General features: G+C 36.6%; 1 protein-coding gene across 1 annotated transcript in view; it reads left to right on the top strand.

The window, feature by feature from the left end:
• Positions 1–12897, top strand: part of Neb (nebulin) — a 212880-nt gene that overhangs the window by 18720 nt on the left and 181263 nt on the right. The window contains exons 9-19 of the mRNA XM_013027220.1: positions 2608–2712; positions 3035–3142; positions 5716–5832; positions 7383–7487; positions 7586–7693; positions 7791–7895; positions 8277–8375; positions 9669–9773; positions 10720–10827; positions 10911–11024; positions 12706–12807. Of these exons, the coding sequence (XP_012882674.1) occupies positions 2608–2712; positions 3035–3142; positions 5716–5832; positions 7383–7487; positions 7586–7693; positions 7791–7895; positions 8277–8375; positions 9669–9773; positions 10720–10827; positions 10911–11024; positions 12706–12807 (1176 nt within the window). The remainder of the gene's footprint in view (positions 1–2607; positions 2713–3034; positions 3143–5715; positions 5833–7382; positions 7488–7585; positions 7694–7790; positions 7896–8276; positions 8376–9668; positions 9774–10719; positions 10828–10910; positions 11025–12705; positions 12808–12897) is intronic.

Below are 12897 nucleotides of genomic sequence, written 5' to 3'. Positions count from 1 at the left end.
CACACACACAGATTAAGAGACTAACCTTCCAGGTGCCTGAGATTTATGCTTGTAATCCTAGCTACTCAGGAGGCTAAAATCTGAGGATTCAAAGCAGCCCCAGGAAGGCAACTTGATGAGATTCTTACCTCCAATTAGCCACCAGAAAATCAGAAGTGGAAATGGTGTAGTAGAGTGCTAGGCTTGAGTGAAAAATTCAGGGATAGTGCTCAGGCCTTGAGTTCAAAAATGAGATCTAGATCTTAACCTGAGCTGTGCGTATGTAAGAATTTCAGACATATTTGTTGTTTTGAGACAGGATCCTACTGTGTATTACAGGCTGGCCTTTATCCTTCTGTCTCAGACTCCTGAGTCTTGGGATTATAGATGTGTACTAACATGGCTGGCTGTGACTTCTGAGGTGTTAAAGTATTTATGGGCACTTTATAGCCTTTTCAGATTCACAAATAGATTTATTTGCCACAAAGATCAGAAACACTTCTGCAGGCAGTCTTAACAAATTCAAAAATCAATTCTATTGACTTGATTTTTTATTGTTATTGTGGAGTTGATATACAGAGGTTTATAGTTACATGAATTAGGTAATGAGTAATGAGTACAATTCTTTTTGAACCATGTCTCCCCTTCCATTGCTCTCTCCCAGTTTTTCTCTCCCATCCCTACTCACAAGATATCTAGTTAGGGGCTGGGAAGGTGGCTCAGTGGTAGAGTGCTTGCCTTGCATGCATGAGGCCCTGGGTTTGATTCCTCAGCACCACATAAGCAGAAAAAGCTGAAAGTGGCGCTGTGGCTCAAGTGGTAGAATGCTAGCCTTGAGCTGAAGGGCTGAGGGACAGCGCCTAGGCCCAGAGTTCAGACCCCACAGCCAAAAAAAAAAAAACCAAAAAAAAGATTTCTAGTTAGTTTTCCACATAGTGGTTAGTGAGTATCACTATTGTATTTGTTCCTCCTTGTTCCACCTTTTACATGCCCTCTCTGGCGCTCCTAAATGCAAACAAACTAACAGACAAGATAGAAGGAAAAGAAAACAAAAACAACAATGGCAACTAGAAATGTCTCATTTCTTTTTCTTGGAGTTCATTTCATAGAATATTTTATATGGTCATCTGCACATAACTGTTGAATTTTTTATTGGAGAAATTACTGCAGCAGAGAGTGGTAGGTAATTAGTTGACTCCATAATGCAGATTTTTGTTCTGTTTTTTGAAATTACAAGGTCTTGCTATGTAGCCCAGACTGGCCTTGAACTGTAATCCTCTTACGACTACCTCTTACCTGTATAATGGAGATGAGAATCTCAACAAAGATTTCCAATAAGAAATTCTCATTCTCTCTTCTTCTTTTTTTTCCTTCTGCCCCTTCCCCCCTCTCATAGGTTTCTCTCCAGAGTTCCTCTGTTATTATAACAATAGCTGTCATCATCACAGTATCATGATGGACATTTGTTTAGCACAAGAGCTTACAAAACCCTATTAGTGGATAGCCCTAAGTCCATCTTCTCAATCTGCACAGTGAAGTGTGATAGAGGAATTTGAAACTTAGAGAGGCTAATTCATGTTTTTGGTAATCACAGTCTGGAGCTCAAAGTGTCTGAAGCCAGACCCAAAGTTCTAAATTGTGTAGCTACAGAAACCCCTTGCTATTAACTGGTATAGTTACATTTTGAGAAGAAAGCAAATAGTGTGTTTGAGAGAGAGCAATGATTTTCCTTTAAGTACAGGCTCTGCATATCACTCATACTTACTTCTACTTCTGATGAGGGTACACCAGGAAATAGCTTACTTTTTCTTGGACGGGTATGTGCAGGTATAGACATGCAAGCAACTTGAGATCCATTGGTTATGTCTAAAGCACAGTTCTATGAGCCACAGGTTAGAATTGCTTTAACCCAGCTTTAACACTGGCTTGTGGTCCCAGGTTTATTGTTGGCTAGGTTAATTCTGTTTAAGAACACTTAAGCAAAAGTAGTTCATCATTGTCTTGGTTTAGTATAGTTAAATGAAGATATATGTGGTAACTTCTTTGTACTGCATTCAGAGCTGGAGTAAGTATATAACAAAAAGAGGATACATGTCCTTTTAAAGAGCCACTAGCTTGTAATTCAGGTGGAATAGTGGTAGGGGCTAAGATAGGGTAGCTGTTCAACTTGAATATTGTATTCTTATCAAGTTTAGATATAATAAATGAATTCTTATTCTTGAGCCTGCAATCTGGCTTTTACATGTGTCGCTTTCTGGTTAGTTGGAGTTGGGTGCAGCTAAATTCATTTGGCATAGACTTCTAAGACTGATAGGCTTTATTATGTCAAAAATATAAATAGAGGGATATGGGCAACTTCTGAATGAGCTATAAACTTCCAAGCTCAGCAAAGAAGGGAAAGATAGCACTCTATTTCTCTCAGTTCCCTCACTCAGCATTTTTTTTGGTTAAATTGACATGATACTAGAAGATTTTTTATGAAGATATTTACTAAGTACCTATAAATCTTGGGCAAGATAACTTTAAAAAAGTGAAACATTGTTATGCTGTGTGTGTCTTAAATTGTCAACTCCTGGATTTTCCTAGTCTTTGGTTCATTTCTTTCTTTCTTTTATTTGTCTTCCCTAGCAAAAATACAAAGAAGACTATGAAAACAAAATCAAAGGCAAATGGAGTGAGACACCTTGCTTTGAAATTGCAACCGCCAGAATGAATGCTGATAACCTGAGCACAGTAAGTAGGAAGAGAGGACCACAGACCTAGGGTGGAAATCCTTTTTTATGATTTCTAGCCAATCGTTTCAATAATATCAGAACACAGATCATTTTGAACAAGTTCTATGATTTCACAGAACAGTGTGAGTCCCCTTTGATTGCAATGTTGTTGGTATGCATTAAAAGAGCTCTTTCTAATTTATTATTTGTCTGAGGAATCAAACTGAACATATATAAAAGCTGATTTAATTTCTTTCTACTGCAAAACAAATCTATTCCTTTTTCTTTCTCAAGTTCTCTTTTCTGGTTTTCAAGAACTCTTTTCTTTTAATGTCTTACAGAGGAAATATCAGGAAGATTTTGAGAACATAAAAGACCAGATATACTTCATGCAGACTGAAACACCTGAGTACAAAGTGAATAAACAAGCCGGGGTGGCAGCTAGCAAGGTAGGCAATTGTCTTGTGGATGTTGATACTTTTAATGAGTGAATTTCTTATATCTCTGGCTATTGGAGATTAGGTTCTTGGGGGTAATTATGAAGGTTGAGATCAATGGGTCTCAGACATTTGAGGAAGAATGGGATGAAAATAATAATATTTTGGAATTATCATAGGGCTACTCACTTTTTGGTAAGTATGAGCATTAACATCAAATTTCTATCTTCAGTATTTCATGGAATAAAAGGCCTTTTGTTATCCAGAAGTAGAAAAGCTATGATTTCCACTATCAATACTTTACCTAGCAAAGAACAATTGGCAGCTTTATATGAAGACACATACTAGCACATACACTTCTATCATTATTTTTCTTATTTTCCTGCTAAGTGGTGAAAATCTTGGTCATAAACAAGTCCATGAATATGCTCTTTAGGTAATAAGTTTTATTTATTGGTAGTCCAATAAAAATGGTTATTACATAACAACACTGAAGCCAAGCACACTTGAATCTGATCTTTGGTTTTACCAAAGCCTTGAATCTTTCAGAGGAGAGAAAGTAAGAAGACTACATAATGTGAAGATACAAGACAGTCACATTTTGGATCAGGAGGGTAGCAAGGCAGACAATCAGAAATAGTGTAAATATAGAGCCAACTCGATTTGCTGATGGATTGATTGGATGTGATATAGGGAAAGCATTCAATTTAAATAGTTAGATCAATGAGGTTGCTTTTAATCAAGCTAGGGAATCTTGTGGAAGAAGTAGGCAATTTTTAAAGGTACAAAACCAGAGTTTTCATTTCCCTGTTAGATTTAAGGTGCCTTTTAGACATCTAAGTAGAAATGTCAAGGTGTCAATGATTGTAGGAATCTGGCGTTCCTATTTATATTTGGAAAGGTTATATAGATTTGGGAGTTATTAGCATATGTGAAGTATTTAATGTCATAAGATTGGAGGGTACCAAGATAGGGAAGTGAATAGGAAACAGCAAAGTCTGAACCTTGATTGCTTCCACATGAATACATCAGCAAGATGAAGTAGGAGTTGAGTTGGTAGAAAGCAGTGTTTTGGGGAGCAAGTGCAGGGGAAGCCTGTGCAAATGTTTCTGGAATGATCTGCCAATGTATGGTCACTAGTATCTAAAAAGCAGTTCAGTTGAGTCTGCTTTGCAAGGACTCATGAGTGAAAGAAAAGAGAAAAATTCAATATAGGAAACATTCCCTCCTTCAAAGTATTTTTCCCCCAAAGAAAAGAAGAAACTAAGGTAGTACCTGAGGGAAAAGTTTTGAAGAGAAAATTACTAAGAGTGGAGACATGAAACACTATGTTTCTATGCTGAGGGGAAAATTCAATAGAAAGGGACATTGGTTGGTATTGGAGGAGGGATGTCATTAGGTATGTGGAAGGGAAGAGGTTTAATGCCTAAGAGGAGGGATGACTTTGTCACAAGCTCTGTAAGTTCATCTGTATAACAGAGAAAAAACCTGCATCCCAAATGCAGGTGGGGTATATTAGGAGTTGTCAGTTTCTTTTTTGGCCATTTCCATTTTCTCAGGGAAGTACAAAATTCTATAAGGTATAAAGGCTATTTTGCTTCCCAAGCTTGTAATATCCCCTGTAGAGTTAATACATCTGAGTTTACTTGTATATGTCCTACTTTTGGGTACTAATCTATAGTTATTAAAAGTAGATGATTTATCTAGAATCTGTCAAACTTCTAAGATTATATTGTCTGTATAAATGGCTTAGACTAGACTAGGGATAATGGTTTGCACAAGAATCTATTTTTTTCTTCTATTCCCTATTGACATGCCCTTCATAAGGGACCTTTAAACCTAACCCTTCCCCCAAATATACACAAGCATACTCTTACTGCTTCAGCCATATCTGGAGTTTAAAGTACAAGGTGGGAAGGGGTGATCATGTCTCCAAAAAGAAATGTAATCCTTACCTGACTTATGAAATGGTAAACCCTTTGTACATCACATTTGCAATAACAATTTTTTAAGTGCAAGGTGGAAAGGGTAGAGAGACAAGATGAGGTTGCCCCATTCATTCACACCCAGCTCCTTTCTCCTGTAGAATATTGGACATGCACATGCTAAACACACAGCTACAGGTGAGGTAGAAAAGTATAGACTGATGATACTTCTTTTCTTTGAAAATGTGTTGGAAGACAAGCAGTTGGAATTTAAAAGCTGAGTGAAAGTTTCAGAACAGCAGACATTTTGGGGCAGAGTGTGCTGTCATTATTCTGTATCTTTTTCTTTCCATTATTTATGTATCTTTCTTCCAGGGCAGGGACCATGTGATATTCTTTCCAGAGCCAGGCACATAATCAACTCCCTGTAGATATGTGTGAATGAATAAATAAGGAGAAAAAGTACCCTGGAAATTTATGCCATTTTTTGTTGCTGTTATGAGTTACTATGAGCACGTTGTTTATCAAATGTCAAGTTGTCATATTTCTAAACAGAAAATTGAAGAAAATTGATCTGTGGAACGATGTCATAATTACCACAGTGGAGAGGAGGATAAAAATAACCCCTTGAGTTGTTTATCATTATATTTTATCTTGTAGGTAAAATACAAAGAAGATTATGAAAAGAATAAAGGAAAAGCAGATTATAATGTACTTCCTGCTTCAGAGAACCCACTGCTCAGGCAGCTGAAGGCGGCAGGAAATGTCCTAAGTGATGTAAGTATATTCTTTTCAAAAATTACTTGTAAACCTTAGCAGTAAGAGAGATGGCATTTTTCTCTTTCTACAGTAATGGCATTCATACAAAACTTTGCAAATACTTGAAGGCTATGGAGTAGCTGTTGCACCAGAACTAGCTAACTGTAGAGGGCTGAGTGCCTCTGAGTATGATGTGTGTCCATTTTTGCAATCCTGGAAATTCAATTCAAAGAGCAGAGAAGTCTTCATCTGTTTAGAAGCTCTGGGGATCTGGACCAATGAGCACACTGAAAATGTGCTGTGATTTTGACCAGGCAGGAAAAACATTCAAATACAAATCTTGGGCTTAAGTACAAAACTTAAAAGAAGGTCTTTACTATCTCTGTACTTTTTTTTTTTTTTACTATGGAGTTATTAAGAGACTCACTAAAGCCATTAGATGTGAACTAGATTAGATAAGCCTCAGTCTGGCTATAAATGACTAATGGCCCAAGACCAATTTGTCCATATATATATAGACAAATTGTGCATATGTGCATATAGGTGTACATATATACAACTTGTGTGTGCATGAATACACATATACACACATATGTATGTTTATATTATGTGTGTCATCTACACATACATACATACAACATAATCACTGGAGAATTTTCCTTATTGTTAGAGTACATTAAATTTTGTCAGTATTTAAGAATTTTATGTAGCTTTCTGAGTAGGCTAGTTATCTGTTCCATACTCTTGATTTAGGTCCACATTGTAGGAAATGTGTGTCCGAAGTTGGAGGGTGGTGGGGTGACATGGTTAGAGAGTACAAATGGATTTGTCCAAATAGCTCTGCTTGGAAATCAATACATAGCACTTCTTCTCTCTAAATGGACGTATTTATTAAACATATTAACAGCCCAGATTGAAATCTACTTTGTTGACAAAGAATGCAGCTTATAAGCAGGGAATAAGATGATTTAAATTTTGAGAACCTAATACTGAAAAATTACAATGATCTTCCTCAGTTGTACATTTAAAATGAATCATTGATTCTCATTGTTGTTTAAATTAAAGATAAGTGTTAGTGGAGGAGAGTTCATAATGACTCATACTTTGAATTCTCCAGATAGGCTTCCTTTTTAAGACTAATTGCTTAATTAGAGATTTCCCCACTCCCTTTGCATAAAGAGGAAGAGAAATTGTACATAACTCAACTTACATTAACTTTTACCTGAATATATGTTTAAAACAAAAAGTCAAACAATTTAGTTTCCTAAAACCTCTGTTTGCTGGGACACAATCAGCAAGAAAAGAATAATATCCCAAAGACAAGGAGCAACTCAGAGCTCTATAGGATCTCTGCCTTGGCTAAAGGCAGTATAGTGGTGTCTTAAAAAAAAGTTTAAAACTTAGGCTTTACAATAGTGATTGCTAATAGAAAATGGCTATGATTTATGACACCCCATCTTAGATTGTCAATTTTCAGACAGTTGATATCTTTTCTATTTTGTTTAGTGTTGGAAAATACAGTGTGGGAGTAACAGGAGTCTATTTAAACTGATTTCTTTCTTTGACAGAAACTATACAAGGAAAACTATGAGAAGACAAAGGCAAAGAGCATAAATTACTGTGAGACCCCCAAATTCCAGCTTGACACAGTTTTGCAGAACTTCAGTAGTGATGTAAGCAATCCTTAACAACTTCCCCTTCTGTTAACAAGACCCAATCATTTAACAAATTATCTATTTGATTAATCAATGAACTGTGTTTTGTGTTTCAGACTAAATATAAAGATTCCTACTTAAAGAATATTTTGGGACATTACATAGGCAGCTTTGAGGATCCGTATCATTCACACTGTATGAAAGTTACAGCCCAAAACAGTGATGTAAGTTCTGGGACAATTATTTGACTTTCCAAATAACACATTTCAGAGGATAAATATAACAGTTGCATCCTTACATCTGCTCTTTTTCTTCTCATAGAAAAACTACAAAGCAGAGTATGAAGAGGATCGTGGGAAAGGCTTCTTCCCCCAGACTATAACTCAGGAATATGAAGCGATCAAGAAACTGGATCAGTGTAAAGATGTAAGTCCATAGTATGCACTGGGAATACCCAGTGTTGCAAATAGTGGGTCAAGATAGATTTAAAATTTTGACACTTTTACAAATATATGTCAACAAGGAAATCAAAAGAAACAAAATCTGTTCTGCTAAGATGCATTATTTTTCCTGGTTGGCATCTCCATGTTTCAAGAGTAAATTCCAGCTCATTTTCTTAAAAAATAAAAAGTATCAAGAATCTAAAAACAGGTCAAAGTTTCCAATATACACACCATAGCATCTGCAGAACAAACTAGTCCAGTTAGAAAAAACATTATACTTGCAGTCTTTGAGGGGGGATAGTGTTCTTCTTTCTCTTGGCCTCCAGTATTTGACAGCTAAAGCAAATTCCTTTCTCACTGACAGCACACTTACAAAGTACATCCAGATAAGACGAAATTCACTCAAGTCTCCGACTCTCCTGTTTTGGTGCAAGCTCAAGTCAATTCGAAACAACTGAGCGATGTAAGTTCCTCTACATACCCAGAGATTCCACAAAGGAAAGAGAGTTTTTCATAACCCCACACATGAATTCCAACCATGTTTCAGTTTTGTAGTTCTGGAGGTGGAATCCAGAGCCTCACTTATGCTGGGTAAGGCAAGCTACATCCCAGCCCACAAAATTTAAATTTTTGTCACATTTATACAAAAAGGCTAAGGAGCCAGGCACCGGTACCTCACACCTGTAATCCTACCTACTCAGGAGGCTGAGATCTGAGGATCACAGTTCAAAGTCAGCCCGGGCAGGAAAGTCCGTGAGACTCTCATCTCCAATTAACCACCAGAAAACCAGAAGTAGTCTGTGGCTCAAGTGGTAGAGTGTTCACCTTGAGCTGAAGAGCTCAAGGGTCTGGGTCTGGGATAGCACCCAGACCCAGAGTTCAAGCCCCATGACAGACCAAAAAAAAAAAAAAGGCTAAGGTTTAGCAATTTATACTTGTATATGTTTATAATCACATAAAATATAATTTTATTTGTATCATCTTAAACAGATCACATTTAGGAAAAAAAGTGATCATGTGAAGGAAACTTTGAGAACTAAAAACATTGAGTTCTAAAGTTAGACAAAACTGGACTCAAGTTTCAGCTCTGCCATTTATGACCAGATGGCCAAGTTGTTGAATATTTCTATTCCTCTTCTTTCTTTTTTATAATTTGATGTTTTGAAAATTAAGTGAAAGGAAAATGTACACAGCATACCTTGTAGCTCAACCAAACTAGATAGTCAGCATATAGGATTACTTTCTCCCAGCTAAGTTTCTGGAAAATAGAATCTTTGAGGTTTTTTTTTTTTTCTTATGAGCTTTAAATATAAATTTCTAAACCAATGTTGAATTAAAAATGTGAAAATAAAAAGTAACCTCAATAGATTTATGGCCAGAAATTGTTCATGGCATCAACAACTAAGATATATAAGAGGTGACAATTAGGAAAGATTTGAGCATCAACAGAAAAAAGACAGGGTAGAGTATCTCAGATTATCTCAGATCCTACCATGCCAAAAGTGAAGTGCATGGAAGGGAATGTGTAATAGACACCTCTTTCCAATAGGGTCTTGCCACAGCCACAGGTGAAGCAATAGCTGTCTAGGGTCCACCACACAGTAATGTAGGATGGCCTACTTAACCTCTATCTCTCTCACTCATGATCTTAACAACTTTGTCAGTTACTTCACAAAATATACTATATAAGAAAAGCTTTTGTATTTTGAAATGATTCTCTCTTTCTCCCCCCCTCCTCAAACTTGGCTCTCTTTAGCTAAATTACAAAGCAAAACATGAAAGTGAAAAGTTCAAGTGCCATATTCCTCCTGACACTCCTGCCTTTATCCAGCATAAAGTCAACGCCTACAACCTGAGTGATGTAAGTTTCCTGTCACTGTACACTATGACAAACTGACAACCAGGGCTCTCATTTTGCCATCGCTTCTTTGCAGCTGAATGAATAACTCAATGGTAAGGTGGGTAAGATAGTTAACATTTGTATCCTGTTGGAATAGGACGCAATGTGTCTGTCAAGGTAACTTGAATTCACCATTAAATGGGTGTAGCCATAGCCATCTTGTAAGTAGATTCATTCAACTAGACAATCTTAATATATTTTAACCATCCCTCAAAGTATCACCACTCGTATATGCTTAATTGCAAATCTTAATAGTGATCTTTTAGCTATGCATTCATTTATACTATTCCGAAATTCAGTTCTTCAGAATCTGGTCTTTTTAGATATAATTTCATGGTAGGCTTACAATGTCCTTCATTTTCACAAATGATACTTCTACACATAAGATAACTTGCATGAATGAAGATATAAAACATTTAAAAGGAAAATGTTGGGCTTCCGATTGCCGTCTCTTGTTTACTGAACTTAATTTGATAGAAAAGTCATACTGTCCTTCTCATCCTGAGGGGGAAGTATCTTAATTCCTTCATCAATTCCATAATAAGTTACAAGATCCATGAAATAATTTTTGAAGAAGATTTAGATGCAAGCGATGCCTTTATATCATAAGAAGTAAGTTACCTTTAGACTTGGGCGCTTTGTAAAATAGTCAGTGTTAGTAATCAAATATCAGAATGAAAACTAGAACTATAATAAGTTGATGAAAGAGTCTAATGGAGAGAAGAAAAGCCTGTTCTTGGATAATCAGCTTGGGGAGAATTATTTAAAATATGCATGATTTCATGGACAATTAAAAGGGTTCATTTATTTTACATTAAGAAAAAGTAATTTGCTGCCCTTCAGTCCTCAAGTGTTGTAACATGCATGTCACCTTTGCCAATTCCTTTGCTGAAATGTTCCTATCCAGAATGCCTATAAGCACGACTGGGAGAAGAGCAAAGCTAAGAAGTTTGACATTAAAGTGGATGCCATTCCCCTGCTGGCAGCCAAAGCCAACAGCAAGAATGCCAGCGATGTGAGTGTGGCTCTGGGTCTGGGCAGGGAGGCCTGAGGGACGCTGCCTGCTGGGCAGCATCCAGCATGAGGATGTCTTTGCAGGTGATGTACAAGAAGGACTATGAGAAAAGCAAAGGGAAGATGATTGGTGCCCTCAGCATTAATGATGACCCCAAGATGCTGCACTCCCTGAAGGCTGCCAGAAACCAGAGTGATGTGAGTGTCTTTGTAAACCACTCATACTTTCCAGTTTGGCCACATTTCTATAATGGACTGTGACTTTTTTGTGCCAGTTCTGGGCTTGAACTCATGGCCTGGACATTGTCTCAGAGCGTTAATGCTCAAGGCTAGCACTCTACAATTTGAGCCACAACTCCACTTCTCACACTTCTGTTTAATATAACCATGGACTGGATTTTAATTTAATTGAAATCTTAGATTCAGAATGACAAAGAATGAAAGCAAGAAAGGCTGGATGATTACGGAAAATGAGTGACCTTAACTACTCACTTACTTGTTTACATTGAAAATACACTGAATCTTGAAGAGTTAATTCCAGCTCATTTTCTTAAAAAAAAAAAAAAGTTCTGTTTTCACCGGAGGGAAAATATACTAGCAATGCTTTTTTCTTTGTCATTTTTTTCTGGAGATAGAGTTTGTATGTATACACCATAGATACACATATATGCATTCATTCAATGCCCTGAACTGATATAGGTATTTGCAAAGTCCTACGCAGAAAAATAAAAACAAATGAGAAAACTTAGTGGTGGCTCACACCAATAATCCTAGCTACTTGGGAGCTTGCTAATGGGAAGATCATTATTTAAGGCAAGAAGAAGCAGAAAAGTTTGTGATATCATTTCTCCACCTATAACTGGGCTCCATTTTCATGGCCTGACGTCTCAAGGTACTTGGGAGGCTGAGATTGATAGGATCACAGGACCAGCCCAGCCCAGAAAGAATAGTTCACGAATCTCCATTGCCATAGAGGGAGCTGGATGGGTCGATACACACCTGAGATCCTAGCAACTATGGGAAGCCTAAAAGTAGGCAGAACACAGCTCAGCAGCCTGGATTAGAAAGACACCTTTGCAAGTACTTGGCTCTGAGTTTAAACCCTAGAACCACTAGACGGGAAAAAAATTAAAAAGTAGGAAACATCAGATAAAAAAAATCAAAAGTAAAATATTTTGCCTTGAGAATTTTATAAAATATTAATCTCATTTTAAACACTTTAAACTCCTTACCAAAAATAAAATTTTAAATCCAAATTGTGTTTCTAGTTTTTAGAAATACTTCCGTCTTCCTTACCCATTTACAAGTCCTGTCTTTGCTGAGGATATTTTTGGATTTCTACATGAGAGAACTTAAAGAGAGTGTGAAGAAATACATGCAATGATTTAACACATGTTAAATGATTTTTAAAAACCATATCTTCATATATTGTTGTCATAAAACAAGAAAGGCCAACTTGCTAGAGGGGTGGCAAATGTGTTGTCACCTTGTTCTTAACTGATCATTTTTCTAGGGCAGTTCCTAACATCTAAGGTCCTCTTTAATCCATATTACTCATTTTATACCAACTTAAAAAATTTATTTTCTTTCAAATACATCAAATGTAACAAATACAAGGCAGAAATGTGCTCTAGCAGCAATGATGTATTTTAGGTTTTTCAATCTGAGAAACATTAGGACAAACAACATAAGCAAATTTATGATTATTTGCAGAGAGATTTTATAAAAATGCAAAGCTCATGTATATCTTCTGTTTGATGGGAAATAAATATGGAAGAAATACAAATTTGCCCCATTGGTTGAAGAATAGCAATAACATGAAAAGCTCTGCTTCCATGAGATATATTCTTGTTGGTTTCATTTGGTTTTGTTTTGACAGAGATTATACAAAGAAAATTATGAGAAGACAAAGGCGAAAAGCATGAATTACTGTGAGACACCGAAATATCAACTTGATACTCAGCTGAAGAACTTCAGCGAGGTTGGTAAACCTAGTTACTTCCTTGGTGGGAAGGCTTTTCCTATTGTTTGACAAATAACTATGAGCTTAAAATATGTATGTTTTCTTTTC

The sequence above is a fragment of the Dipodomys ordii genome, unplaced genomic scaffold, assembly GCF_000151885.1.
Source record: "Dipodomys ordii isolate 6190 unplaced genomic scaffold, Dord_2.0 Scaffold5, whole genome shotgun sequence".
NCBI lineage: Eukaryota > Metazoa > Chordata > Mammalia > Rodentia > Heteromyidae > Dipodomys > Dipodomys ordii.
Note: the sequence above shows the minus strand (reverse complement) of the source record. Positions and strands in the feature narration are given on the sequence as shown.